The sequence below is a fragment of the Akebia trifoliata genome, chromosome 9 (genome assembly GCF_017979445.1).
Source record: "Akebia trifoliata isolate Shusen 1 chromosome 9, ASM1797944v1, whole genome shotgun sequence".
Classification (NCBI taxonomy): Eukaryota; Viridiplantae; Streptophyta; class Magnoliopsida; order Ranunculales; family Lardizabalaceae; genus Akebia; species Akebia trifoliata.
The window spans coordinates 20,706,285-20,733,982 of NC_141383.1; the positions used below are offsets into that span (position 1 = coordinate 20,706,285).

Here is a 27,698-nt window from a genome sequence, read left to right on the forward strand (position 1 = left end):
CCTCTAACACCTCAACAGCATCAATACTTATGAAGGGATCTGAAACATGCAGTGCCCACACATTCAGGATCATGGGAGAGATAACTGACTCGATTGACACTACTGCTTCATGACCTTCAACGTGCAAAAAAGAGGATGGGGAAATAGTTTCAGTCAAACATTAAGAAGAATAATCTACAATGGAAAAATAGGGCCAAACTCAAAAGATACAAACCTGCCTTGACTGCTTCTTGTAGTGTTTCAAGTACCAGGTGTAAGGTTTCATCGGATGCCTGAGAATCACAATTAATGTATCCATTTTATTTCACTTCAGCAAACAAGTGTGTGAGAAGTTTTAATAAAGATATATTACTTGCTTGAGAAGATCTGTAAGTGATGAAAATAAACCCATTATATGCGGCTGAAGAATGCCTTTATTTGCATCTGGTAAAAGCTGGGAAAGCATCCGACAACAACCTACTTTTACTGGTGGAGGGCTGTTCACATAACACACTTTTCCATGAGAATTAGTTTTTCCTTATTTAGACGTCAAATTATCAACACAGGAAAATAACAGTGCTTACACATCCAAACCAACAGCTTTAATAGCGGCATACAGAAACTGCTCAAGAACACTCTGGCTGATCTGTAGAGTACCAAAAAATATATTACACAGTATGCGAAAAAGTAAACTTAAGAAAGACGAGAGAAAATCATACCACAGATGAAAACTTGCCAACTGCTGCAAATACCCGTGCATGAAGAAAAGGGTATTCATGTATCCCTGCACAAAAGAATGAAACCACCCAATTAATCCCAAATATCAGCAATTTAATTACAGCAGAGTTACAGGAAGAAGGAGGCTACCTGTTCCTAGGTCTTCAGTAAGTATTTGCTCAAGGAGATTTCCTAAGCTGAATCTGGTTGGTCCTGAAACCTATAAAAGAATAATTTAATAAAATAAATACTACCTGAGTTTTTTTTTTACTGAGATAGAAAACACTATGAATCCTACATTATTACAGTCCTAGAAAACAGTGGCAAATGTTGGAAAAATGACAAATATTCAAGCAATGGTTGGCAAAGCATGTGATGTAAACTTTGATATTGGTTAGCACAGGCAAAGAAAGAGAGGGGGGGGGGGGGGGGGCACATACCAGAGCTTCAAGCAGTGGTTCTGACACAGAAGCCAAAGCGAAAATGATAGCTTCCCGTATCTGTTGAAATGGAAATTAGCAACTAAGTGAAAGAAAAAAAAAATGAGAATTCCAACACTAAAGAACATACGAGTAAAATACAGAAAACCCATAAAGAGTAAAAACAATATCACAAAAGAAGATCATGAAATCAGCCACTCGCATTAAAGAAAACAACAATGCCATAAAAAAAAAGATTTTTGAACAACATAGAGCACTAGATTAATATTAACCTCAGCAGCATTCATCGAAGAACTACACTTTTAACTAAAATAAACAAATCTCAAATGAGGCCAAAAAAAGAACTTCCACCATCATGCCCTAGACTACATACATTAGAGGGAATGGAGACCTCAAATGTAGAAACATTTAAACACATAAGATAAAGGTTGATAAGCCAAGCTCCAAGCCAAAAATTGTGAAGCAAGAAAAAAATAACAAAGACAATGCATACCCCTAGAAGCATCTTGGGATAAATTTGATAACTCAATTAAAAATAGGTGGAGATTGAGTAGAAATGGGATAACTTAAGGAAAATTTATCTTGGAAAAATTTTCCAGATAACCAAAACTTGTGTAACTGACTATATCGAGTACATGTACCTCACATTGACTAAAAAGATATGGCATATTGTCTAATATGCTTACAAGTTCTAAATAGGATTTGTGTTGCCAGCCCCAAAATATTTTACAGATAACCACTAAACTATGTGCGCACTTTCACAGCATAGCCAAAACAAAGAAAAAACCCATTGCAAAGCTTAGCCACCCATCCAAAACCTAACTTCTTCCAAATTTCCTCAATTGTTCCATCTTCCAAGGATTGAATCTTCATTTCTTAGATAAAAAGAAAACGCATCTTCCTGATGTATGCACTATTGTTTTTATGCCTTTTTCTGATAAATATAAGATGCATTATTAAACCAAAACAAAAAAGGAAATAAAAGGAGGCCAAGGAAACCTACCTATTGTCTCTATGTATTGGTTGCCCATCTCCCTGCTTCCCAAGATAAGACTCTTAACTTCAACCTCTACTAAATGTTTCCCTCCTCTTTGCCTGTTTCCACACTTCCTTTTTAAAATAATTCACCAGATATCATGCCCAATTGGTCAAGCTTGGTTCAATCAGGATCATATCAAATGGTCTGATTTTTTGGTCAATGTCAAACATTTATCTAGGTAGTGGGCCTTGGAATCAAACTGATGGTCTTAACTTGCCTAGAGAAGTTTGTGTAGGTTATAACCAGTAGTCATCTAATGCCATGCATATTTTGTATACTCACACTATGCAGGTAGCTAGGAAAGATGTAGCAAAAGAAAAGATAAAACCTTGATCACCATCCAAGCCAAGATTTCTTAGAAAGATATCTATGAACAATCTCCAGCAAGGTACTGTAGAAAAAGTGAATTTATTGAAATTCTTGGACGATCAGTACATGAACCCTAATAGGGTATTTATAGATGCTATATCAACCAAGATTTGGAAATTAACATAATCTAAAGATTCCAAGGAGAACCCCTCCCATTTCTCAAAAATGTTATTCTCAGGAGGTAACCCTTGCAATTGGAACTCTTTCAGCGATCTTAATTCCTTGTTGAGTCACCGATTTCTTCCATGGTGATCTTTCCTTACAATGTATTACTGCCTCCTTCAGGAACTTCATTGGTTTTTCGGTCGAATGCTAGTTCTCTGTTAACCACTCTAAAACAAATTGGGTTTGTAGGCGTAGGATGAGATAATTCATTTCTCGGTTCACTGGTTTGGTTCGGCATGTTGTTTCTCTTATACATATAATTCAAGAAAAGTACAACTACTACGATAATATTAAAATATAAGTATACATAAAAAATACATTTAATATATAAGAAAAATACAGATAAATGCATAATATCTATCCAAAAAAAAATATACAATGATATAAATTATAAATATCAAATATATATTAAAAAAATCACTAACAAAACAAAATGGAGCTAACATATATATAATAAAACATGACGCTTGTCCCCCTCCCCTCCTTTCGTCTCAATTTTATCCCCCCACAGAAAGGGGTTGGGATTCAATCTCGCCACAAATCTTGATGACAATTTTCTACTTTATTGCATTTTCTCTTCTCTCCCTTTCCAAGAATAACCCTCCAACTTTATTGCCTTTCCTCTTCTACCTCCCCCCCCCCGGAATACACCTTCAACTTTATATATTCCCTTTCCTCTTCTCCCCCTTTTCCAATAATACCTCTCTAACTTTATTGCTTTTCCCCTACTACCCCCCCCCCTTTCCCTTCCCTTCCCTTCCCTTCTCTTCCCTTCCAAAAATACCCCTTCAACTTTATATATTGTCTTTCCTCTTCTCCCCCCTTTTTTTTCCAATAATACCCCTACGACTGTATTGGCTAGCAATTCCGTATAGGGGCAAATTTTGTAACCCTAGTTCTGATGTCAAATTGTATTGTAACAACAGATGGCTGTTTTACCTCGTCTCTCATGAACAATAAAATGTGTGAAAGAAAAATAAGTTCGATGAAAGAGAAAAACTGACTTTTGTCACATGCATATATAAAAGGGCTAGAATTGCCTTATATATGCCAAATGAGGATATAGGTCATGCAACGTTCAAAACTGTCCTCAATATTCTGTCATGCCAGTGGAAGATTTGCAAGGACTCTAAAGATACCAAAATGGTCATGGGATTGGGGGGGTGGGGGGGTGGTGTCAATAATAGTCAAGCAACCAAATATCCAATTTGGATCAAGAAAGATTTGATGTCGTACTTCACATTTCCATTTTCAAAAAAGAAAAAAAAGGGCATTTATAAAACTAATTGTACTGATCGGAAAAGAGAAAGAGAGAGTGAAATGACCCACAACAAAACAGGTAGGATACAGCATATTAGTAATTGCCATAAATAAATAAAAAGTTGTGACTTTACTCACTCTCCACCAGCCTGCAGAACCAGCAGCTTTTTCTTGTTGAGACTCACTATATCGTTTTTGAACTGCTTCTACTATGGCATCAATTCCTTCTCCACAAGAACTAACCAGCTCTTCTAGTAAGAGAGACCCTGAAAGTTACACCAATTATAAACAGCAAGATTGATACAAGCACGCCAAACAGATGTACAAAATGCAATTCATAAAATAAATGATAGAATTTTAAACATATCCAAAAGTTTCCCAAAAAAGCTAGAACAAAGTGGCATATTTCATATCCCCACCGATGGTTTCAAAATAGTTAAGCTCCTTCTAAAGCCTAAAATGGTGCACATAAGGATATTTCAAACGTGGGCTATTCCTTAGCTTATTTATTTTCTAATACAATATTTTACTAGAATCCGTATGTGTCCATAAAATCCATGAAAAGAATCAACAAAGAAGCATGATATTACATCTTCAAACTACAAAACTATCATTTACCCACGGCATCAACATGCAATGAGACAAACATCATGAAAAGTTATAAAGTATCGACTTCCAAAGGCATCACACATGGAAACTAAAAAATACAGAACAGTGAAATAGGAAATGAGCTCAAACGTACGAAGTGGGAGTTTTGCTACTGCAATTAGCCAATAGAAACCTTAACCACCCAAAATTTAAGTATAAACACTACTGACTTTCATCTTCTTTCTGAAAACTCCAGAGATGAGGTTTATTGTATCATACCAGGACTATCACTGGCTGGAATTCATCCAAAAACGAAATTTTTAGGTTATAAGTCAGCACCAAAAATGACCACAAAGTTGGTTAAAAGACGGACAATACTTTTCTATCAAGTACAGAGGAATACAAATGATTTAGGCCATCTGGCAGATGCTCTGGAAAAAGAACAGTGTTAACAGAGACCTTCATAGTATTGCAAACAAGGAATTTTCTCCACTAACCTATGCGCTTATTTTCTTTGATATATGATGAGTATCCCTTTGCAATTAACTTTACAGAACATATACATAATAAATAAATAAGAGAGACAGTTTAGTACTGCTTACCTGAAACACGACAACTATAGGTAACGTCATCCTCATCAGCAACATACTGGTTAGCATCAAAAGACCAAATATGAACCTATAAAACAGTAATGTATAAGCAAATCAAAAACAAGAAAGATTCAGAGCTAGCTAAGGAACTTCAAAGATACCCCACATGCATAACTAAAAGAGTGCAATTGTTACAAGGTCATGATGTCCACATAGTAATTACTAAACTAAATCATTTTATGTAGCAACTCATGGTTTGTGGTGAAACTTTAAAGAACAATTAAAAAGAGGTTTCATTGCTCAACAACCATTTAGATTTAGAATTGAAATCCTTATATTCATTTGAAAATCTAGCTAAAGGCACCTTCTACTCAATATCCATCATTTTGAAGGATCAAAAAGGAACAATGCTATCATTCCTCAACAGAAAACTAAGATAATCCCCTTCTAGTGGCTAGTAAAAATTTTGAAGGGGGATCCATAAAGAACTCCAAATCCCTTCAGCGATGGCTGGATCCTTTTGGGGCTAAAAGTCTAATTCATCACAGTCGTGCTAAAAATACATCCACATATTTTAACTTGTTGGTTTGGGTCTTTCAGCTACTTTCTTTTCTTTTCTTTTTTATCAGTTAAAGCAGATTTCATTAGAAAGTGGTCGAGGTGACCAACAGAGAAAACAAACAAAGACCCAACAAAATCAAGACAATCTACAAATCCACTCTCATCTACCCATATAGTCCTTGAAAAAGACACCTTTGAACTCTTCAAAGGCTTTACACCAATAGAACAAAAAACCTTTAACTGACACAGCAATGCTTACGAACAATGCTTCCTTTCCTTCAAAGACCCGTCGATTCCTTTCTCTCCAAATACTCCAACAAATGGCGAAAGGAGCAAGAGACCATAAATGCGCATTATCAAGGAGAAACCCTCGCAAAAACTTAGCCAAGACTCGAAGAGGCCTTTTGGCTACTTTCATTGAGGAAGAGGAAACAAGCAAGAGCACCTTTCCTACAGCAGGGTTACGAAATCAGAGATTGGTACCTGCCAAATAATCACTTTTGAAGAACCCAAGGAAACTGGACAATCAAAATCTAGAAAACAGATTGGCAGCCTATGATATTATGCTGTCCCAATTTGATGTACATCGATCTCATGATTATCTATTTCACTTCAGAGTCAGAATGAGGTTTTTATGGCTGACAGAGCTGCAGGTATACTTGTTGCTAGTATAATCAAGGATCACTTAGGTCAACAAATTAAGATTAAAACAAACAGAAATTTTGGAAAGTCAAGATCTGCACAAAACTCAATCTGATCAGGCTGCAGAGAAAATTTAACCACATATCCTGTTTCAAAAGAAGCATTGATCAAGTAAGATAGAAACCAGATTAACAACTTACCTGTTCTTCTGTCATCTGCATAAAAGCAATAGTGTAGTACACCAACTCTTTGATATTCCTCACGATAACCTTCATAAACCATTTTTCAAGACTTGATATTGAGTGCAATGCACAACTTGACAGGATAGCAGGAAATCATGAAAAAGTTACAAGAAGAAAAAGGAATAAATCAGATCATACTTTTACCAATTTGGAGCTAGCCAAGATGGTCAATAAAAACTCGAATAACTGCAATTACAAAAGAAATGAGCTACCAAAAAATGTCTGGGCTGCAGAATGATTGAAATTGAATATCTACAACTTGCAAAATAAAAAGGAAATGAACAAAGTAGATCTCAATTAGCCCTAGTTGTATAACCAATTTCTTCTCATCTGCAATTTTGACTTGTTGAATCCATCAATAGTAGTTTCCCCTCTTTCCAATGGATGTTCCTCCTGGTCAGAGGAGAAATTACCAAACGTCTACCATTCCCTCACACTTGGCACCAATGAGTTTTTTAATTGATTTGAGAGAAAAAAGAAACTATGCCTTCGCCATAGGGAATATGAATAAAATAAAGAATAAGTAATAATAGCACGGCACTTCGTTTATTTGTATAGATATAAGTATAATAGAAATCAAGACAAATACCGTGACTACAACTGTTGCTCAAAGATATTACAAGTCCTAAATTTTGATGGGGCAAACTGCAGTAGACCACAGTTTAATGCTTACAGAGAATTGGGGTGGAGGAAGATAGTCCTTGGAGAAGATTTAGTGCTGAGGTGTACAGGAGTTGGGGTAAGAGAGTGGAACTACAAAAGGGTCGTATGGATGTGGGGTCGGGAAAGGGATTCTACAAAGGCTCCCAAATTTTCGTAAGAAGGTTAAATTCAAGGTGAGGTGTGGGACTACAGTCCAATTTTGGGAGGATCAGTGGTGTGGGGATATTCCTCTTAAGGACCAGTTTCCCAATCTTTATGAGGTATCCCTTAAGAAGGGTTAAAATATTTTTGCTTTCATCAGTTCAGGAGGAACCAAGAGGACTTGGGGCCTTGGTTTTAGAAGACCTAGACTAAGGCTATCATTCTCCGTGAAGGGTTGGAGGATTGTTGGAACTGGGAATGAATAAAGGATGGTCAATTTTCATTTTTTCCATGTAATCGTGTGTTTCTTGATCTCTTCATTTGGGTTGGAAAGGTGCCTTCCAAGGTTTCGACCTTTACTTGGGAGGCTTCGTTGGGGAGATTCCTACTTTGGATCAAATTATTAGATGAAGCTTTCATTCTCCTAACTCATGTCGCATCTGTAAAGAAGATGGGGAATCAGCAGATCACATTCTTTTTCATTGCCCTGTGAATTGGCTTATTTGGTCTCATTTCCTTTCCTTGTTTGGTTTGCAAGGGTGCCTTCCGCATTCAGTTCATTCGCTTTTTCAGGTCTTGCTTTCTTTGCGGGGGAGTAACTTAGGAGGTCAAAGCCCATTTTTGGAGCCTTTCGTTGTTTGCAATTTGTTGGGGTCTTTAGAAGGAAAGGAATAGCCATATTTTTTAGGATAAGGATCATTCCACTCTGGATCTTACATTCTCAGTTTTGGGCTCTCTTTTTGTAACCTTATCGCCTTGTAGTTTGCCTTTTTGCAGAATGTTATATAATGTTTTCTCTTGGGATGGTCTTAACCTCCCTTTTGATTAATAAATTACTTCTACCAATCGAAAAAAAAAAAAAAAAGAACAGTGCAACTCTGACAAAGCCAAAGTTTTTTTTTTTTAGCCGAAGTGTTTCGGCCTTTTAGAGCATTCGACTAATACTTGGGCACATGCAGTCCCCTCCACCAACACGCACCGGGTAATTTGTCAAATAAATCCCTAGGGAGTGATTCGAACTCAGGACAGGAAACACACAACACCATTAACTGAGTATTTGTAAAGTACAATTGACTGTCTCATATAGTTAGAGAAATTCGGGATTAGGCTCCCTCCATGAAATCCTGTCATCTCTTGACAAGGTTATTCTCCTGGCTAAAAGATGGAATCTATTGGAGTTTTCATATTTGTGTCAAACGCTGAAAGTGACTCTGTCATCATTACATTGGTTAAAATCAGAGGAACGCGAGCGCACTGATGGAACAAGCTTAACATGTGATATGCAAAATTGATAACGAGAATGAAACAACTTTGGACTATCATTGGTATTAATAAACTTCCAATTATATCATTTGACTGGTTTATTTACCGTTTTTCATTATAGTCAGCTCATAATCCAAAATGTAATATTTGATTGGTAATGCAGAAGAAGAGCATGAGCCATTGAATTCCTTACCTGGATGACAAAGGCCTCAAGGCTATTCTCTGTACCATCTGAATCATATCTTCCCAGATAGGGATCATCTACACCTTGAATTGATGACATCTCATACACTTTTAAAGATGAGATGAATGTCTCCCATAAAGGGGAAACAATAACTGCAGTGATATACAAACAACATCAGCCAGGTATATTTGAAAAATTGAGAAAAATGACAAAGGCTGAATCTAGAAACTGTGTGGGATGGGAGGATTGTCCTTGTTCAGTAAAAGGACTTGCCGGAGAACTCTGCTTCTGTAAGACTTGGGAAATTCTGAACAAACTGGTTCAAACACTTCAATACCTGATTTTGGAAAATTAAGAATCTCAAACGCTACAAGAATCTGTCTATTATACGTTCATGATCCAAGCTATATCCACATACTGATGAGAAGTGTCTACATATCAAACCATAAAAACTACCTCCATTCTGATGCTCCAATCTTCGGGATCCTCGGATTGCACTGGAGGTTGTAAGATAGTGGAGAACAGTCCCATCCATGATTTAAGCATTGGCATCATTAATGCACTAGTTTCTGTCTGGACAAAGAGATATTAGCTCAATTTCATTTTGAAATGCACTAAATCAAAAAGAAAACCAAAATTATGGCCCAATAAAATAATCTCAGAAACAGATTTCACGCACCATACCTTATATACACCGCGCATTGCTCCCAGCATTGAAGTACATGAGTGAACTATTGAAATAGCTTTTGTACATAAAGTTTTATCATAGACCTGCACAATTAAGAGCAGAAAATGAACACATATGGTACACAGGTCAAAGGTTTTAATAGGAGGCTATCTTTCTTATATTTTTCAGCAAATGTCACAAGTCTTGTACAGAGGTAGACATAAAACTGTTTACCGACTATCACAGGTGGAATTTAGTTAACAGCATAATCACAAATATTTCTCTCAAGAATCCATTGCAAGTGAATATCTTGGGAATGCTGAAGATATTTTGTTTTTATTTGTTTGTTTCTTGGAAACTATATTATTTTGAAAAAAAAAATGAAACTTACAAACACCAAAACCTGACAAAATTTTATGAATGTTTCTCCGGGAAATTAGGAAGTACAAAATTGTGTGAAGTGCCTCCTATTTTTGAAGTTTTTACCTTATGTAAAAACATGCAGTAGGGATTGTCAAAGGATCGGGGTGGATTCGGTACCAATCCCATAAGGATCAGATTTGAGGCTGATCCAATAATTATTGGATCAGGTTGTTATCGTATCTCAATATTAAGATCCAGATCCGATCCATTAACATTTGGATCGGGCCAAACCTGATTTTATATAAAAAAAAATATAAATAAACTTTATATATCTCAACAAATATATAATATAATTTATACAATTTCTGACATATTATCGGATCGGGTCCTTATTGGATCAAGACATGGTTGATCCAGATCCAATAAGATATTAGATTGAAACCTTCTCTAATCGGATCCTTATCGGAATCCAAAACATTGATCCAAACCCGAAATTATCAGATCGGATTTCGGGTCTGATCCGATCCATTGACAGCCCTGGCAAGCAGGATAACCATTAATCATTTTAATTATAAACTTCATGCAAATTAACCTGGGGCGATGATACGATTGTATGCAAGCAAGGGAACAAAACTGGCACTAATGCTGGCACCGATTTATCGTCTAAATCACCAGAGAGAAGAGCAAAGCATCTTAGAGCTCCACGAACTGCACAAACAGAGAAATGGCTTAACTGTAGTATCTGCAGCTAATATGTCAAAATTCACTGACCGGTCAACTCTACCAACTGAAAAAATTTCTTAAACAAGTTGAGCGAGTCAACATAAAGCTTCCAAATTATCGTTCAAAGCACCATTTGAACTCCTGTATGATTTCTCTAAAAACCTTCGCTCGGATGGTTGATAACCTCAAATGTGGGAAAACCAAACAAGCCAATGAACAACTGTTTTACAGTACATGCTCCATCGAAGCAGAAAACAGAATCAACTCGTGCAATTTTCAGCTTAATAAGCAAAAAAATGTCTCCTTCAAGGCATCAAAAACAATATGATGAGCAATGCATAGGCCCCACTAAGAACCAATTAAAGATTTTACCTCCAGTCATATTGGTCTGATCACTAATTAGCTTCAAGAGAACTGGCAACAATTCAGGCCAATCCTCGGGCCAATCATAGTGTGCAATGGATGCTACAGCCATGCCAACTGCTGTGCAGATTTTTCCATGAGGATCATCCAATGATAGGAGGAGAAATTTACGAATGACTGCCTGACATTGTAGTTTCGATACATAAGTGATGTGATCATAGAAAGAATATGAAAGGAAGAAAGAACAGAAATGGTTGCATTTGAAACAAGAAACCGAAATGCGCATAGAAAATAAAATCTAATTTTATTTTGAAGAGAAGTACAGATAACCAAAGAAGACAACTATAAGTTTCAAGGCATCAAATTTAAAGCCCATAGAAAAAAAAATGATTTGAAAAGAAAATGGAGAAATTTAATAGAATATAACTAAATAAGAAAAGAAGTAAAGATAGAGAACAATGTAAAACTTTAAAAGAAAATCTACAGTTCCTGCACTACCAAAAACAGAGAGAGAAATCTGTTTAAGAGGCACTTAATGTTTCGTCCCGTCTCAACCTAAATTAGAGTGTTCTTCCAAAACATTCCGAAACGGCACGAAACTTTGAACCATGATGGCAATCGTCATTCGAATTATGCCATGAGTTAATTGTCATCCGAAGAAAAAAACAAAATCGAAACTTTCGGGATTTTCGAGGACGTTAAATAGAGCTCAAGGACATTAATTGCAGATGCCCTAGATTATCGAAAAGACCTTTTCTTCAATTGGAACAACTGGATGTTGGAAATTCTCTTCGTCTTCCTGCCAGTGTTTTTTTATGAACTGCTTTAGAAGGACTGCAGCTAGGTGAAAAATGTTAAAAGTCTTACAAGACAAAAGAATCTCTTTGCATATGATATATATATGTAGACAGCAGTCAAGCATATTAAAAGGAAAAGAAAATAAAGATGATATAAAAAGAAGCAAAAGTGACAAAAGGATATCTGGCGCAATCCTAATGGAAGCTCCTTATTTACTGCAACCTTTGATAATGCACCTCCAAAACCTTCATGACAATAAAAAATCCCTCAGTTGGTATTAGTTTTGTTGTTGTAATCAAGAATGCAACTTTTAGTAGGAAAAAAGAACATAGGAATATAAATGAAGATACAAACTATCATAATGTTCATTTTTTTTCCTACTGAGCTTGCAATTAATAATGATCATCGTCACTAGTATTGGGACAGTAAGAAGCATGCAGATTAGAGACTCCAAATGCCATAAACTAATGAGAGAAAGCTAGGAATGTGTACCATACAATAGAGGGAAGACGGTCCAACAGAAGAAGTGGATAGAGGAATTTCAATGTGCACAAACAAGATAAATGCACAATTGAAGCAAACATGAAACAATTTACAACTCAGTTTTTTTTTTTCAATTTTGATAGATATAATTCATAATGTAAAATAGCATTGATGATGATAGATACAATGGTTGCTATTACCAAAAAGGGGGAAAAGAACGAAGGTTAAGAAAAAAAAAACAGAATACAATTCACAAGTTTAACAAGTATCAATAGTGCAACTGTAATAAGAAGCAAAAGTAATATTCAGAGAAAGAACATGGGAAAAAACCAGTAGCAACTTCCTCCCCAATTTTCCCAGCTTAGCCACATATTAAGTACCTCTCAAAGTCAATATTGCCAGTGTATAAGATTCTATCGAGTTTGAAATTTATGGGGAAGTTTGGCTTCTTTTGTTTTTAACCCTACAACATTCCCTCTTCCAAGAAAACGGTTTTTAGCTTCATATCCTTAAAAAAATCCACTTTTCAAGGACAATGCAGCTTCAAAAATGAACTCGTCCTTATTATGTCTCCAAGCCAAACAACACCTGAGCTTGTATAACATATATACTTTCCAATTGTGGGTTATTTTTTTTTATAAGCAAAACATCCCTATCTCCCTCAAAATCATTGTCTATCTTTAAAAAAGAGAAGGATTTGGAATTATTAATTCAGTTAGTGATATTGCACCACACTAGGTGTCTCCAGGTCGAGCTTTGGTTGTCAGAGATGGAAATCGAGGAAAAATAAATTGGAGGAAAAGAGGATAGGTCATTCTACTTTTGATTGGGTCAGAGCCAATGTGTTTCTGCTTAAGGCCATCAAGTTCTAGATGGCGTCTTGATTGCTAATGAATGCATTGACTGTGCGACGAGGTCAAATAACCTGCGTATTATTTGCAAAATGAATCTTGAAGAAAGCCCACCATCATGCCACCAAAATTTCTCTTCAATTTGCTGGCTGACACCTTGGCGTTTTTGGATGCTTCCTTGGAGCAAGTTAGATCTTTTATAAATTTGTCTCTGGTCTAAGTCGTTTGACCATTAACCTTGCCAAAAGCAAGGCATTTGAGATTAGGAATCTAGCCGACATTTCTTGGCCTTGATCCTTGGGTATGAAGATGAGTTTGTTTTGTCATCTTACCTTTGTTTGCCTCTTGGATTGTATAAGATCAAAGGCATCTGGAACCCGGTCATTGAGAGAGTAGGTAAATGCCTCGGGCCACAACATTCTAGGTTCCTAACCAAATGCAGGATATAGACTCTTATCAAAAGCATCATATCTAACATACAAGTGTACTTCCTACCCCTTTTAGTATTCCTAGAAGTGTAGCAATCCAACTAGATAGGATGCTTCATAATTTCATGTGGAACAATATAGAGAGAGCTAGAAACATCTTGTGAGGTGGAAATCTACACTTCTAAGAAGTATGAGGGTCTAGGATTTGAAAATTGAGAATCGTGAACTTAGCGCCACTTGGAAAATGGTTGCGGAAGTTTGGTATAAATCATGAAAGCCTTTGGAAGAGAGTCATTGACCCAATATACAGGCATGGAATGAGAAAGCAAGATCATCGTGCGGGCATAAGATATGGAAGGCCATCCTAAAGGTTCTTCCAAGATTTTGAAAGAAGATCGCTTCTAGAATGGGGAGAGGGAACAAGGACCAGTTCTAGGAGGATTGTTGGTAGATTCTCCTCCCCCAAATCTCATTCCTCAAATTTTTATTGCATATCTTCTTACAAAAATCTTCCTATCTAGAATTTCATGGTTAAAGTGAGAGGAGAAATTTCATGGGACTTCAATTTCAATATAAATATCGATGGCTAGGAAGTCAAGTCCATTTATAGCTTGGTAAATTGTTTATTTTTTATTTCCATCTCACCTCTTAAGGAATATCGTTGAGTAAGGTTGCACAATCGGGGGTCTATTGATGGTTATGGAAAGAACATGATAGTCATGTGTTTGGAGAGAAGGAGCGTGAATGGCATAATGTAATTTTCAATATCCTAAGTCTCATGGTTTTTTGTGCAAGTAATTTGAGGGTTTTAATGGTCTGTTCTTCGAAAATTCTCTTTTTATTAGGGAGATAGTTTGCATTAAGAGGTCTTAGATTTGGGTCTTCAATTACATTCTTCGTGGTTTGTTTCTTTTAGCTTGTTTGTTTCTTTCTTTCCTTTCTCTCTATATGAAGTAAGTCTCCTCATTCTCCACTTACACATTTCTCAGTGTTCCCCATTCAGCTTATAGAGGTACATAGTTTCGAAAGTTTTCTCTTCTTCCCTTGATCTAGAGCATATAAAGCTCAAGAATTAAAGAAAGTTTAAGCCAATTACAATTGTAACAGAGCATCTCACAGTGATTCCACCCAAGCTCAATCCAAAGCACAAATGATTCATCTAAATTCAAATTCCCATTAAAAAGAAAAACAAATATTTACTTGAAAACCTTAGCTAACTAAGAAGATCAAACGCGATCCAATAAACAAAAATCAATATTACATCAAAAACTACAACATTTGCAAATTTTTATCTAACCTGGTTGCAAAGACGCTTGATCCAACGATGCTTCAGCAAAAGATCGGATCTCGTGATTCGTGTCCAAAGTTGCAGACAAGCAATTAAGCAGCCACTGCTGATCTTGATCGACTGAATTCGCCATGAAATTAAAACCCTAATTACGCATCTGCGAAGTAGAAGTACAGTTTAGAATTTTTTTGGTTTTCTTTATCTACGTTTCCCGCCCTCTTTGGATGAGTATTTTAAGGGCGAAATCAAATGGGGTGCTTTGAATTTGGGGTTTATATAGAGAGAATGAGAGTGGCAGAGATGAGTTGCTTTTTTGGCGCTCTATTGAAGGGAGTGGCATCCGATGTCCTAGGGTTTAGTAAAGTTATAACGTGTGCATCGTTTTAACTTGCGCATGTTGTGCGCAACGCCTTAACCTGCGCCCCTTCACTTATGCCCGTACGGCTGGTGTGTTATGGAAAATTTAGGGGTGTCAATAGGAACCCATTTAACCGAAACTAGAGCTTATAGGGTCGATCTAGATCCGTTTTGTCGAACTATTTGAGAACCAAAATCAATATGAATCGAGAATTGATACTCCTTAGAGGTTAAATTTTGACGGTTCTGATTCCATCAATGGAAAATTATAATCAAGAGTCAAGGAAATTAAGGGCCTGTTTGGATACCAGGAGCAGAACTACTCTTCCAAAGAACAGAAGCTGAAGTACTCTATGGAGGAGTTGGAAAAGTAATTCTGTGCAGAAATGACGTTTGGCAATCAACTCTATGAAGTACTGGTAGAAGTACTTTTGTGCTGGAAGTCTGTTTGGGAACCATACTGACTTCTCATGACTTCTAGAAAAAAGACCAGAATACCCTTATATTATACCAGTTACTGTTTTTTATCTTTTAATGTCATAATATGCTTTCAAACTATACTGTTTTTGACATTTTAACTATAAATATTAATATAATATAATATAATAAATATTAATATAATATAATATAATATTTTAAATATTAAATATTAATATAATATGTTTAAATCCATTATACTTAAATTTTAAAAAAAAATTTGACTGACTGTTTTTGACATAATATGACATAATATTTATAAAAAAAAATTGACAAACTGTCTTTTAGTGTCATAATATGCCTTCAAACTATATTGTTTTTTATATTTTAACTATAAATATTAATATAATATAAGATAATAAATATTATTATAATATAATATAATATTTTAAATTTTAAATATTAATATAATGTGTTTAAATCCATTATACTCAAAATTTAAAAAAAAAAATTGACAGACTGTCTTTTAGTGTCATAATATGCCTTCAAACTATATTATTTTTGACATTTTAACTATAAATATTAATATAATATAATATAATAAATATTAATATAATATAATATAATATTTTAAATATTAAATATTAATATAATGTGTTTAACTATAAATATTAATATAATATAATATAATAATTTAAATATTAAATATTAATATAATGTGTTTAAATCCATTATACTCAAAATTAAAAAAAAATAATTTAATATTAATAAATGTTTCTTTTGTTTGATTTAAGGGCAAATGAATTAGAAATATTTTCATAGAAAATTAATAAAGTTAGGGGTATTTTGGTAAAACGAACCGTTAGATTTTGACTCCCCGCAAGAAGAGTTTTGAGAAATAGGTTTTCTTGACTTCTTCATAAAGAGTAATTTCTTGCTCTTGCGCGGAGTAACTCTTCGAGGGAGTAGTTCATACAAACGCATCCAAACGACTTCTAACTCCTCGCAAGAGTCAGAAGTAGCCAAGGAGTCCTATCCAAACGCCTACTAACAGATCTCGTTCTGGTTTTGATTCCTTTTAGAAATTGACCCGTTGACATCACAAGTATAGGTATCTTATTTGGACTTTTCAAGTGTTGTTGTCTAACGACGACGACGATGAATGGTTTGTTAATAAGTGATAACAATCCATTCCATTTGATAATAAATTTGAACATTATAATTTTTTACTATCTTACAACAAATGGTGATGATGATGCAATTTCTTGTCTTTGTAGATGAGTTTGTTATCAAATTCCACGAGTTCCCAAGGTTTTCAGTTCGGAATGTAGAATTTGATTCTCAATTTTGACATCATTTTATTTTTATTGATTTTATATAATAGTCGACTATATTACATTTTTTCAAAATAATAGTGGGACAAAAGTCCAAAAATACATGTCCATAATAGAAAGTTGTGAATATTATAAGGTAATGGTTGTTAGTTGTCTACTTTTAGAAGTAAGACGAAGGAAGATGAAAATAGTGACAAAATCAACGAGAATAGGTACCGAAAATGTCAAAAGGACAAGTAACAAAAGGTAAGCGACGAGGATCCTAAATGGGATTTTTTATACCTCAAATATAAATGCGACCAGATAAGGTTAATAATGCTCTAAATCCTTGTCACACAGGGGACCAAATTAGATAGGCAAACCAAGATTTTTGTGTGATTTAAAGATCAACGAAGGAGGTGATTTGCAATATGAATTCCCATCATCGAGATCCACAAATGGGTGAATAAATCTCTATCAAGCCTTCCCCAGATTCACTCTCTACATCTTATATTTATATTGATACACCAAGTAAAGTTGTTTTCCACAAACCCGGGATTAATCAACCCAGAGTCACTACTTTCCTTCAATCCCCTAGTGGATGAATGACTCACTTCATCTATTCAATTTGGAGTGAGTAGGAGCTAAGATGACACGTCGGGTATAAAAGTCACGCCCTTTTAATTTGGAGAGATTTTTTTTCCACACCAACTTTGCCAACACCACCCTGAGATGTGTGCTAATGCTTGGTGATTTTAGGGGTGCAACTTTGTTTGACTTGTGTCTAAATCGGAATCGAACCAACATAAGTTAATTCCACTAAATAAGAACTAGAATCAAACCGCAATAATAATAGATTGAACCAACCCAAACCATACTGAGTTCAGTTTGGTTCGGTTATATGGATTGTCAATATTTGATAAACCTAATTGAAAAGAACACATCTTTAATGAAAATAAATAAATAATAAGCATAAAATTTTATACAATAAATCATTAATCTATTTATAAGAAAATCATTAATTTATCTATAAAAATATCCTTAATCTATTTCTTAATCCTAAAATAATTCGTAATGAGATTTTCAATTTGTTTTCAAATTGATGGGTTTTCCATTTTCTTAACCCGGAATCAAATCGCAACTTATTCCAAACCGGCCTAAAGGTATTGATTTGATTATGAACGGTTTGAACTGGACCAGGTTGTACCCATAAGCAATATACATCATGGTTTTTAAACTTGTCCGAAACCGAGACATATTGCCCGAGTTAACTAGATATCAAAATCCAACGAGACCAATTCACAAAGTGTTTTGAGACAACCGCATATCGTGAGATAAGAGAGTGGTCTCGAACGATATTTTCCAATATCTCGAGCAATATGAATGAGACAGCGCAAAAAATATTTAACTTGTGAGTTAAATGAGACGTATCAGATGAGATTTTGAAAATCTTGTCCAAGTTAATCGAGACAAATAAATTAAAGTCTCAACCCTTTATTATTTCATTCTCAAGTCGATTTTTTTTTATTTTATATTTTTTTAGATTCATAATTTAATAGGAATCATTTCTGAATTTTTTCAGAAATTTTCAGATTTTTTAAATGGTTAAAAACCATTGTCTCAATTAACAACTCGAACGAGATATGTCGTCCGAGTCAACTGGGTACTGGAGCTGAACGAGGCGAGACGGGATACCGAGTTTAAAAACCACGATATACATATGAATTGGTGTGGTGTTAGCAAAAGTTGGTGTGACCATCTCTTAATTTCCGTATCTGTCTCCGGGTGAGGAGTGAGGTCATGTTCATTGGCGGGAGAAAAAAAAAGAGAGAAACTCAAACTTGCAGAGGAGATTGTGGTAAGTTCTTCCTAGCAGATTATCGTTTAAACTTTGATTCCGTTTGTGATTTTCTATCAAATAGAGTCCAAACGATCCATTTCATTCTCCAATTTTATTTTATTTCTTCTGTGGTTTACGGTGAAGCTTTGATTTTGTGAAACCTAACTCTGATTACGGATCAAACTCATTACATCCCAGTATAAATGGAAGGAACCCAAAGTGAGGAAATTTTCGCTTTGTTAAATCTGAACCCTCAGCTCTTCATCAATGAAGTTCTCAACACAGTTGACGACGTGGTCGATGGAGCATTCGAGTTCTACGAACTGTATGTCTCTCTCTCTCTCTCTCATTGTTTCATTTAGTTTAATCTTTGTTTCTAATTGAAACCCAATTTTATCTGTGCAATTTCAATAATGGGTTTACAGGAAGGCGTGGATGCTTTTGGGTGACATCGGTCAAGATGGGTCAGATGAATTAAGCAAGGTAAATTTATTAACAATAATCACCAATCTGTTGTAGGATTTAATTTATCTCAAATGTGTCAATTTGATGTTTTGAAGCTTTTGAAAGGTATTCATAAGACATTATATGGAAAGTTAGGGATGGAATTGCATTTAGGGTTTAGATTTAACTCAGAGAGATGTGTCAATTTGATGTTTTGAAGCTTTTGAAAGGTACCCATAAGACTTGCTATTTTTGCATGCTTTTTTGAGTTTCCACTCCTCGAGATGAACTTCAAACCTTGATGATGGTGATGATCTTGATCCAGAAGCTTTTCTTTAGCTCTTGTTTGGCTTAGATCAAGGAGAGAAGGTAGAAGAAAGAAGTCCCGGTGTAGTGCCTGCCAAAGATCCTCTGAAGATTTACTTAGCAAAAACAATGGTGATCAAGAGAAAACAAGGAATTTAGATGAAAAAGGTGATGAGTAGTGAATTTGTAGAGGTGGTTTCTCTTAAGAGTGAGTAAGAGATGATTTTTCAACCCTCTCTTAGCCTTTGCGAGGGGGTTTTATAGTCCAGACTCTAGGACAAGTGTCACCACACAGTTGGTCAAGGTGTAATGCCAAGTCAGATTTTCGTAAACTCTTTACTTTAAATCCTCTTTTCACTTTTCAGTGGTTTCTTAGGTAGTTTTTGTTGTTATGGGTTTTCCCGTTTACTCCACTCTCTATTTTTCCCTTTTACTTGGTTTTCTGGTATTTCTCCTTATCCTTTTGAGTCTTCTCTTTCATTTTTCTTCTGTTTGATCCCTTCTTTAGTTCATCTTCCAATTTATGCCTTGGCTTGCTTTTCAATACTCAGATTTTTTTTTAGGACTTGTAGCACCTTAGGCTGTTATTACTCTAGCTTGCCAAATGACTCCGTCTCATTTGCCCCAGAGCTGGTTTTGATCAATCCCTACATTGGGCCTTCCTTAGGTTTGACTTTAACAGAATTGTTTGAGCGTTCCAAGTGACCTTGGTACTTATGATTTATTCGGATTTATCCTTCTCAGAGTCACACGATTTTGTTTCAAATGACTTTGGTGCATTGTTATTACCCAGACTTGCCTTTCTTAGAGTCACATGAGTGTGTTTTAAATGACCTCGGTGTTAACCACGTGGTGTGAGTGCAAATCGCTACCTCAGTATTGTTCACATTTTATAGTTTTGTTTTATATTTAAAAATTGTCACATATATGATATTTTCTTTGTTAATGGTGCTTTGTTCACTTGAACCCAAATTTTGGGATAAGGCTTTAGTGATGATGATAATGATTGCTAATGTGGATTTAGAACTTTTGTTAATGTCAAGTAGAGGCCTAGAGAATTATGTAAGGAGTATTAGAAAATAAAGTAATGGCTTAAATCAGAGAATCAATTTTCATATATAACTTCTGATTTTGTTAATGGGTTGGGTTCAAGGGCCATATACAAAATCAAACATTGTGCCAAACATTTTTCCATATATGAGTTAGAAGTTTCGGAATGGACTGATTTTTAGTGAGAATGATCTCCTCCCTAGTTTACAAGTTGAAGAATCGTGGACTGTCCAATTTTTGTAAACCACTTTTGATGGGGTTAGAAGTTTTAGAATGGGCTGATTTTTGGCGAGGATGATCTCTACGGTGTAGAGATCATCCTCACAAAAAATCAGCCCGGAACGTCCAATTTTTGTAAACCACTTTTGATGGGGTTAGAAGTGTTAGAATGGGCTGATTTTTGGCGAGGATGATCTCTACGGCATAGAGATCATCCTCGCCAAAAATCAGCCCATTCTAAAACTTCTAACCCATATATTGAAAAATGTTTGGTTTTGTATATGTTGTTAGTTTGACCAAAAAATCCGTAAACTGTTGAAACATCCATATTTTGTAATTTGCTGCGAATTTACTTGTTTGTGCCTTTTTATTTGTTTATAATTGTATGTGTCCTAATCATAATCAAGGTACTTCCCCAACCAAAAAATATCTTCATTTTACATCATATTTTTAAGTGTGGCACCAATTGTGAGGCCCCGTTGTTCATGCTTTAGGTTCTAGACACAAAACCACTTAGTAATATATACATTTAGTAGATTGATTATGCCATGTTCCATGTCCCCCCATGTGATGTTTCTTGATTTTGCATGTTATACTTGTTGATTCTTTGTGGTTTGCTTTCCCAGGGTGTTTCTTCTGTTCGTAACATACTTCAAGAAGGTTTGGACAAACGAATGGGTATGTGGGAGAAGTATTGCCTACAGCATTGTTTTGTTGTTCCCGAAGGTTTCTCATTGCCTAAATCTGTAAGTTACATAGCTTAATGAATGTGAATAAAAGGTTTGCCATTGGTTGTAAGAACATTCTTTGTATTATAATTATATTCATTTCATCTCACTCTAAATAGTGTGCTCATGGCATATGTTTATTGTATTGTTCTAGTTGGAACTCTATTCTTTCTTTCTTTTCTCCATTCTTTCCTTTTTTTTTTCCCTTAGATCTTTATTATATCATATTTTACTGAATTCGAACACTTTAATTTGATGATGCAGATTTTATAAGTGCTTAAAAAGCTGATGTTACATTTAAGTATCACATGATTTTGGAATTTATTGCGGGGTCACAGAGTTTTTGAAAATTTGTTGCGCTGATCTTTCATGATATTCAACCGGTTAGCTGTCACAATGCCTCAAAATGCCCCTAATTAGGACCTTGTATGGCACATAAACATTACATCGAGACTCAATGGTCCCAATGAGGTGAAAGCAACACGTTAGTGATCCTAATATAAGGTTCTTTCTATAGACATTAGCCCCTAAGCAGGGATGTTCCACCCTGAACCTCCATAACCATTTTCTGAGCAAAGCCACATTCATTTCTTTCAACTTTCAAGTAGCTAAATCCCCTTGATCACCAGGCTTACAAATGACTTCCTCTTTACTGTATGGACCTTGCAATTTTAAAGCCTATTTCCCCAAAGAAAATCTCCAGTTATCTTATCCAATTTCATCGTCACCACAATTCCAGGAATTGTGTTAGGAGATAAAAGGTAATTCGGATGCTAGCAATTGTACTTTTTATCAAGGTTAGCTTCCTTCATTTAGAGAGATACTCTCCTTTCCACAAACATGACCTCCAGGCAATCCTTTCTATATCTGGACCTCATATAAATCTACCTCAATATGATGCCCTAAGGAAAAGACCCAAATATGAAGAGGCTAGAGTATCAAGGAAACATCCCAATATGCCTACCAAGATATCAGAGTGAGGAATTGATCCAACACCCAAGAACTTTGTCTTGTTCATGTTAATGGTGAGACCTGAGACCAATTAAAGCGCCCTTGAAAAATCTAGCTCAATGATAGATCTTGGGACTGGTTTATCTTTGGAGCAAGCTAAGCAAGGATTTTAAAGGAATTTTCTTTGAGAAATTTGTGTTCAAGTGGAATTCCTTGTGTGCTTTGTAGCTGGTCTAGGGGTTTGGGTTTGTTTTTGGGTTGTTTTCTTGTATTTTCTTTCTTCTTTCCTTGTCTTCTTCTCTTGTTTTTGGGGGCTACCTCAGCCTCTTTTTTTTTTTCTTTTCCTTCTCTAATTCTAATAAGTTTTTTATACTAATATATATGGGGGGCGTTCGGAGGCCCTAAAGAGAGCCAAACATTTTTTCAATGTATGGGTTAGAGGTTTTGGAATGGGCTGATTTTTTGCAAGGATGATCTCTATGATGAGGAGATCATCCTCACCAAAAATCAGCCCATTCCGAAACTTCTAAACCCATCAAAAGTTGTTTACAAAAATTGGACGTTCCACGATTCTTCAACTTGTAAACTAGGGTTAGAAGTTTCGGAATGAGCTGATTTTTGGTGAGGATGATCTCTTCACCATAGAGAAAGAATCTTCTTCTATAATTGTGTTGATCTTGTTTGGAGGCATGTGGGTTTGCACAAGGTGGTGGCAGACCTTGTTTTATCTGATAGATGAGAATCTATCCGAGTTATATGATAAAGCTAATTCATATTTAACAATTTTTTCCTGAGATATGATTCCATGGATTTGGTTTGCTCAGCAATTTTAACTTTTCAAGATGTTTTTCTAAGTATAAAATATCGTTGTTTTGACCAATCAAATTATAAGTGGTGATATTTGTTATTGGTCAAAGCCATGTATAGATGATTAGTAAATGAAGAGCTTGGTCGTTATCGGAAAATGAGATGAATTAGTTTATGATTCTCCTTTTGTAATTTTAATCGTGCATATAAAATATTTAATAGACAGTATTTGTTCTCGGTATGATGTTCTATATAACTAGGCTATTAATCTTGATTTGCCTATTATTACCGAGATAATACTATTATGTTATGATTAATATTTCAAGATTTGATATATTTATGATCCTGAGAGGACACATGTCATAGTCTTTAGGTGGGAAAAATATGTATCCACACTTAACATCATATATCTCAAAAAATCTTAGTTGACAGGTAATAGGATTTTTGAAGGTCAACCTTACAAACCACCTTGACACCCCTTCTTTGATTGTTGCATCAATACAGTCATTGGCAATCAGGATCCCATCCAAAATTTGACTACACTCAAAAGGTCAATTAGAGAATTCATTTCGAGTGATTCCGAAGGGAAGCTTAAAATGTTACATGTTTTCTTGTGAAAGTGGAGGTTTAGGGAGTCATAAATTTCTCGGCTATGGAACATGGATCTTTTGTGCAAGTGTTTGTGGGATTTCAAGAAGAGGATATTAGGCATTTTGGTTGGGAAAATGTTATGACCCTAGATTGGATATCTATCCTGCTTACATTTCTTGGGGACATATGTAGTATGTGCAAAGCCACTTGGGCCTTCAATACCAAATCGGCAAGAGATATTGAGTCCATTTCTGGGAAAATCTCTAGTGCAGTGAATCTGCCATTAGACATGCTTTTCCTCCTCTTTATTCCCTATGGAATAGGAAGGATCGGCCAGTAAAGGACTTCATTTCCTATACCAGGGAGAATGTGCTGGGATTTTGGTCTTAGAAGGAATTTGACTGATTGGGAAATATACCAAATTACCAACCTCCTAATTCACGTTGATATTTTTCGTATCTCCCTCTTGGCTTGTGATGATAGAGTGAGTTTAGGAATCAAATGAATCCTTCGTCCACTCTTTCTACACCTTGTCGACCTCCTACTTTCAATCCACTATCTCGGGTGGGCTATAGTCCCTTCCAAAGTTTCTTTCTTTGCTTAGTTGGCTTCCCTAGATAAAATCCTCACTACAGATTACTTGATTAATCGAGTGAATAATTGTTGATTTTTCGAACATTGGAATTACCTAGATCAGTGCTGGATCTCTTTAGTAATTGGCATGCTTATGCTTTAACTTTTAGAGGAGAGCACATTTGTAACTTATTACCTTTTGCAATCGTGTGGGGTCTTTGGAAAGAAAGAAACACGAGGGTCTTTGAAGGAATGATGAGCATTTTCACTATATTATCATCAACATCAAAGTTGATTTACAGATGGTCAAGCCGAATATCAAGTGCAATCTGTTACTCTTTAAGAATTTTATTTTCATGGGGCTCACATAGTTATTTGGGAAACATAATGCTATTTTATGCTTTCTTGTTCTTGTTTACTATGGTAAGTCTTCTCGACCTCCTTATATCAATTAATCCTCTTATTACATATAGAATCATGAAGGTTGTTTTCTTTCTTCTTTTTTTCCCAGCAGGGTACGTCCAGTGACAGTTTGATGGGTCAAGATGCACTCTCTGATCCAGAGCTGGACAACCAGTTAGATTCCTTGAGGGAGAAGCTTTCTGTGGTAATAAGCACCCCCTGATCTCTAAACAATTTATATAATTTGTTTTTTGTTTTTTTAATAAGTAAAAAATTATTAGAACGAAAAAGGAGAAAAAAAAGGCTGAGGTATCGTTTGTTCGTTTTTCCCCACTTTCCCGTAAGGTAATTTTCTGTGAGAATTTAAGTGGTTACCTTTAGGTTGGAAAGGAGTCCAGTGAGATGCAAAGAGAGCTACATGCATGGAAGAAGCAGTCGACTTTAAGCAATAGTTTTGCCGAGTCTGTTACCGAGGCATTACAACTATTTGAACAGAATTCTGTCCATGACAGATTCCAAGGTAGTTTCTGGTAGCCATTAAATTCTGTATCCTATTGTTAAAGTACCTGTTTTTACAATGAAAGTGTTCACAAATTATATGATTTTGTACTAAAATAGCTTAGGTTGTGAATGATAAATAGATCTCTACAAGTTTCATTATATCGATTTTTGGTTGATGATTTGATGAAACATGCAAGCTAATACTCCTCTTTAAACAAAGTACAAGAAGTCTTGGGCATAGAGGGATTAAGGCCATTGAGGTGCTGCACTAAAACGATGATGTGGCAATGACATGGGACCAATACAGTGTGGATAAAATATTTACATCTAAAATGGAGGTATTTGATGCATATATGGCACCCATTTGAAAATATTTGGGTTACATAGCTCCCACGTTACCTGCAAAAGAGTAAGAACTACTTTTTTGGTTTTTCTTAGAAAATAAATTGATTTCGTGCTCTGGCTCCTCCACCATTCATAATGGACATAACTAAGTATTCCTACAAATGGATCTTTGTTGTTCAGCTTAAGAAACATATTAAACTCATTCTCCATCAGAAAATTAGAAACTAAACTTTGCAGCATACATTTTATTATTATTATTATTATTAAGCAAGTTAGTGGTTAGTAATTAGTGGGTGAAGGTGGGTTTTGAACCCAGATTGTGGTATCAACACTCACGGACTTTAACCAACTTAGAAAGCTGGCAGCTTCAATAGCCTACATTATGATTATTAAAAATGTTAAATGCTTATTTGAAGCTATACCTTCTTTTATGTTTCCCACTATATTCTACCAAGATCATAATTACTACATTGGCTTTCCTAAACCCTGACTGAATTCCTGTGCCTTTGATTCTTCTATGTTTTTGGGCATGTACTTGTAACTAAGATTCATAAGAACATTGTTATCGCTAAACCCCAAGCCACACACGGAAAACCTGTTATCAAACTCAATCTCCCCTAAGAGTCAATTGGTTAATTCCAACAACTTAAACCCCAAGAGTGTGAAAAGCAAGTGTAAGAAACAATAAAGATTTTAGAGAAACAAGATATAACTACAACACAAGATATATGTGGTTCACCCACAATGGGGCTACATCCATGGGCAAGCCAACAAGTAAAAATCTACTAAATCAAGAAGGAGGTTATAGGAATGGAGGTCAATACTCACTTCCAACACTCTGGTGAAACCCACCAAGCTCTCTAGTTGTCATAATCCCGTGACGACAATGCGATGACACACTCAACCACCTTGAGCTTCTGGTTTTTTACAAGAGAAGAACAACATACATTGAGAGATTCTAATGTTTTCTCACTCTCTACAAGAGAGAAAAACACCTTTAGATAGACCCCCTTTTATGGACAATAACAACTATCTATGAACCCCCTTTTGTTTTAAGCTGATGAAAATGCATTCTAGAATACCCATCAACACCGAAAAGTATGTGGTGATTTTATATTACCAAACCCAACAACACTATAAAATTCATACTAGTTGTGAAGTGTGTTGTAGATTTCCAAAGGAAAATTTAATACAAAGCACCAGGACCCAAGATTGGTTTAATTTTGTTAGCTAGTTCGTGAATAATGAGCGAAATATTCTGTTTGTTGAGGTATACAAACAAACTTCATTCAGTCTGAGAGAGGTGACCGAGTCACGTATTAGCTATTGAAAAGCAATTTACGATTGTAGGAATTGATTGGATTCGTTTATATTTTGCCTTGACATATTATTTGCTATTTACACGTGTATTCTACACCAGGAGCAATACTTAAACCTCAATGATTTGTGCAGTATTTGTTGCCCGTGAAAAAATCGCTAAATAGAACAATAATTCTACATTTGATTAAATAGAAGTAGCGAATTTCATACTAATATGCAACATTTTTTGCATAAATAATCTCTAAATAGATTGTTTGATGTATGCAGAAATGGCAAAAACAGCAGCTGAATTCCGTGCAAAAATGGAGAAGCTGAAGATCAAAAGAATGGCAGAATTTGAACGCCGTAGAGCAGAGATGATATACGATCCAAACAAAAACCAGTCCTTGATGCATTGTACCAAAGGTTTTTTTTTTCTTCCTTAAAATTATTCTTTTACTTTTCAAAAACATCAAAAATGATGTTTGTAACTTTTGTTTTGTAGGTCTCAATGATGTAGACCCAAAAGATCTTCATGAATTTTTAGCCGAGTTGAAGAAAATGTGAATGTTGTACTTCGTATCCTCTATTGTATAGTTTTACGTGATTTTTGCTAATAGTGTATCGTGCTATTGCTAGCTATGTATGATAGTTGGATCTAAACCATACTTGTGATGCTATGTATTGGAGGTCGACATTGCCATGTCTTATTAAGGACTAAACTGTTGTCTCTTATGCTGTATTAATT

The 27,698-nt window shown here is 35.4% G+C and overlaps 2 protein-coding genes across 6 annotated transcripts in view; one reads left to right on the top strand and one right to left on the bottom strand.

Annotated features, from left to right (window-relative positions):
• The window catches only part of LOC147394572 (ARM repeat superfamily protein), a 32,884-nt gene extending 17,731 nt beyond the window's left edge, over window positions 1–15,153 (bottom strand). The window contains exons 1-20 of one of the 3 annotated variants that reach the window (XR_015181856.1): window positions 14,817–15,153; window positions 11,941–12,002; window positions 11,711–11,803; window positions 10,969–11,140; window positions 10,466–10,581; window positions 9,528–9,614; window positions 9,300–9,416; window positions 9,122–9,180; window positions 8,853–9,000; window positions 6,731–6,778; window positions 6,551–6,619; window positions 5,160–5,235; window positions 4,108–4,235; window positions 1,137–1,196; window positions 847–916; window positions 699–763; window positions 564–625; window positions 353–476; window positions 215–272; window positions 2–114 (exon numbers count right to left, since the gene is read on the bottom strand). Coding sequence is in view for 2 of the 3 variants with exons in the window: in XM_086454825.1 (XP_086310951.1) it covers window positions 2–114; window positions 215–272; window positions 353–476; window positions 564–625; window positions 699–763; window positions 847–916; window positions 1,137–1,196; window positions 4,108–4,235; window positions 5,160–5,235; window positions 6,551–6,619; window positions 6,731–6,778; window positions 8,853–9,000; window positions 9,122–9,180; window positions 9,300–9,416; window positions 9,528–9,614; window positions 10,466–10,581; window positions 10,969–11,140; window positions 11,711–11,803; window positions 11,941–12,002; window positions 14,817–14,940 (1,851 nt within the window). In the remaining variant the exon portion in view is untranslated. Of the gene's footprint in view, window position 1; window positions 115–214; window positions 273–352; window positions 477–563; window positions 626–698; window positions 764–846; window positions 917–1,136; window positions 1,197–4,107; window positions 4,236–5,159; window positions 5,236–6,550; window positions 6,620–6,730; window positions 6,779–8,852; window positions 9,001–9,121; window positions 9,181–9,299; window positions 9,417–9,527; window positions 9,615–10,465; window positions 10,582–10,968; window positions 11,141–11,710; window positions 11,804–11,940; window positions 12,003–14,816 lie in introns of those variants that run through there. The other 2 variants (XM_086454825.1, XM_086454826.1) reach the window with 2 other exon arrangements.
• Window positions 15,154–18,642: 3,489 nt separating this feature from the next.
• Window positions 18,643–27,685, top strand: MIS12 (minichromosome instability 12 (mis12)-like protein). 3 transcript variants are annotated; one of them, XM_086454616.1, is made up of 8 exons: window positions 18,643–18,752; window positions 18,933–19,059; window positions 19,160–19,217; window positions 21,380–21,499; window positions 24,915–25,010; window positions 25,187–25,325; window positions 27,239–27,376; window positions 27,456–27,685. In XM_086454616.1, exons 2-8 carry the CDS (start codon window positions 18,938–18,940, stop codon window positions 27,515–27,517), a joined length of 735 nt encoding a protein of 244 aa, XP_086310742.1. In that variant the 5' UTR covers window positions 18,643–18,752; window positions 18,933–18,937; the 3' UTR covers window positions 27,518–27,685. The 3 variants fall into 3 exon arrangements, with proteins under 3 accessions (XP_086310742.1, XP_086310744.1, XP_086310743.1); XM_086454618.1 differs by having other exon boundaries at window positions 24,918–25,010; XM_086454617.1 differs by having other exon boundaries at window positions 18,677–18,752; window positions 18,879–19,059.
• Window positions 27,686–27,698: the final 13 nt, after the last annotated feature.